Consider the following 2,500-nt stretch of genomic DNA (forward strand, 5'->3'; position numbering starts at 1 on the left):
TTTCATAGTGTATAGGGACCTGCTGTAGCGAGGCCTAGGCACAGTAACATGGCATTCATGTCTTACCTGAGAGTCGAGGGGAGCCAAGAGCTCTGATAGGACTGGGAGTCCAAGTCTTCATAGAAGACACTACAGAACACAAGGACACAAGGAGCGTCACAGATTGAAGGATGCTATGGCATAACCAACTCAACTGACATTGGATGTTCAGTCAGATGATGTTTCGTTGCTATGGTGTGGCTTCTGAATTTATAGCTTCTCTCTGTGTTCTACACATCCAGCAATAATGATTGCCATGGCAATTATGTATTACAATTCCATGTCGGCCATCTTTTGGTGTACTAGTCCAAACTGCCATAGCCTGAGGGACCATGTCCATTCTACTCATTGTATTTCCATGATCTGAACAGCCTATTGACTGATTCTCTTACCTGGTTGGATGGAGGACTCTGGGATTGGCTGAGGCTGGTGGTTGTTAGCAGTTGATTGGCTGTGGATCTGAGGCTCTGAAACGAGCGTAGGCTGGGAGCGTTCGGGACTGACGGGAGAATCTGGGCTCTTGGCGATGGAGACGTCGGCCACCTTGGTAGTGGCGGTGATGGGTAGATATGGCATTCGCTTGGCGACGGGGGCCGTGTGTTCATGTGGGACATCATTGGGAGGTGAGCTCTTCCTATAAGGCACTGTTGAGATTTCTGATTGGATAAGGGGGAGGTGTTAGCAGTGTATTATGACCGCCATTATTCCTTCTCCGCACGTGTATTATACTAAACCAGCAAGGGTCAGTGCTTCTTATAATAGCTTATCTACAAATCTGCTTACAGGTAGTCAGGAAAGGCTGGTGGAGGTAGGACGGGCTCATTGTAATGCACATGTTTGATACCATTCCTCATTCCATTCCATCATGCATTACAATGAGCCTGCCCTCTGATTTTTGCCTCCACCAGCGTCCCCTGGTGCTTATCTGTGGGTGAAGAGACAGTAGTGTTTACCTGGGGCTGTGCTGTGTCCGTTCTCTAGTCCAGAGGAGGCAACAGGAGCAGGGTCCACCTCTATGGGCTCCTCACGTTCAATACTCTACAACACATACACACACACACACACACACACATACACACACACACACACACACACACACACACACACACACACACACACACACACACACACACACACAGAATCACACACACACAGAATCACAGTTAACTTCACAGTGACTTCAGACATCAGACTTCACAGTAACACATGCACACATTTTAATTAATTCCATTGTGTAAATTGACTTTGTAATTGATATGTAATTAGTTAACTGTATTATGTTTGTAATTATGTCTGAATGCACATTTATGATTGTTTCCTGTCTGTAAGCAGGGCTCCTCGATACCAGTAGGACCTCCCTGCCTAAATTAAAGGTTTAATAACAACATCAGCAGCATCATATTCATTCACCGTGGTGACACGCAGAGTCATCACATTCTTCTTAGAATTCTGAATACTGAATAGAATTCATTCTTGTTGAACACAGGAGGAAACATTCTCTCCTATGGCGCGTTTGAATCATCATATCACATTTCAGTTCAGTGCCCCTCAGGTGGGTTGGCTTTCAGCGAGACATGCGAGAGAACAAAACAGACCAACAGCACAACACACACACGCCCATGTTTATCTCTCCCCTGCGCCCCAGAGAGCTGATAAAGTGTCTGACGGCATCAGTGTGAGAGGCACCAGCAGTGGTCTGTCTGATAAGAACAGAAAAGCTTTTATCTGAGTCCGCTGTCTGAGCCACAGCCATAGAATGACATGGGAGAGAACACACTCTTATCTCCATCAAAGACCTTTAACCATGTAGCCGTCAACAACAGGGGCTCTCAACTCTGGTCCCTGGTGGCCCACTAGGGTTGCAATTTTGTTTTCTTGCACACATGCAAACACACACACACACACAAACACACACACACACACACACACACACACACACACACGCAGTAACACGCAGTAACACGCCCACACACACATACACACATGCAGTAACATACACACACACACACACACACACACACACACACACACACACACACACACACACACACACACACACACACATCCTCCTAGCGCAGTAACACACACATCCCACCAGCATTCCTCTATCATGACGTCACCTGGCCTCTCTCTCTCTCTACAGCTCAATTACCGGCTGTTTTTTTACTGACAGGAATGCACACTCTCTCTCTTTTTTCTTTTTTTGATACTGTACTCTTTCATTGATAATTCTGTGCCTCACATGCTGCCTTTTAGGAACTGTGCCAGTAAGACCGAGATCTAAGAGGGTTGGGGTGACGAGGGCCTTGAACCAGCTATTTATTGTTGTGGATATCAGCTGCTGCACTTGTTCAGAGGCGATGGAAAAGTGTGTATGTGTGTGTGTGTGTGTGTGTGTGACTGCGTTAGGCGGGTGTGTGTGTGTGTGTGTGTGTGTGTGTGTGTGTGTGTGTGTCTGCGT

General features: G+C 46.7%; 1 protein-coding gene across 1 annotated transcript in view; it reads right to left on the reverse strand.

Moving 5' to 3' along the window:
* Window positions 1–2,500, reverse strand: part of smtnl (smoothelin, like) — a 22,328-nt gene that overhangs the window by 7,311 nt on the left and 12,517 nt on the right. Inside the window, exons 3-5 of the mRNA XM_083694831.1 lie at window positions 993–1,077; window positions 432–695; window positions 67–129 (exon numbers count right to left, since the gene is read on the reverse strand). Of these exons, the coding sequence (XP_083550957.1) occupies window positions 67–129; window positions 432–695; window positions 993–1,077 (412 nt within the window). The remainder of the gene's footprint in view (window positions 1–66; window positions 130–431; window positions 696–992; window positions 1,078–2,500) is intronic.

This window comes from Argentina silus (genome assembly GCF_951799395.1).
Source record: "Argentina silus genome assembly, chromosome: X".
NCBI lineage: Eukaryota > Metazoa > Chordata > Actinopteri > Argentiniformes > Argentinidae > Argentina > Argentina silus.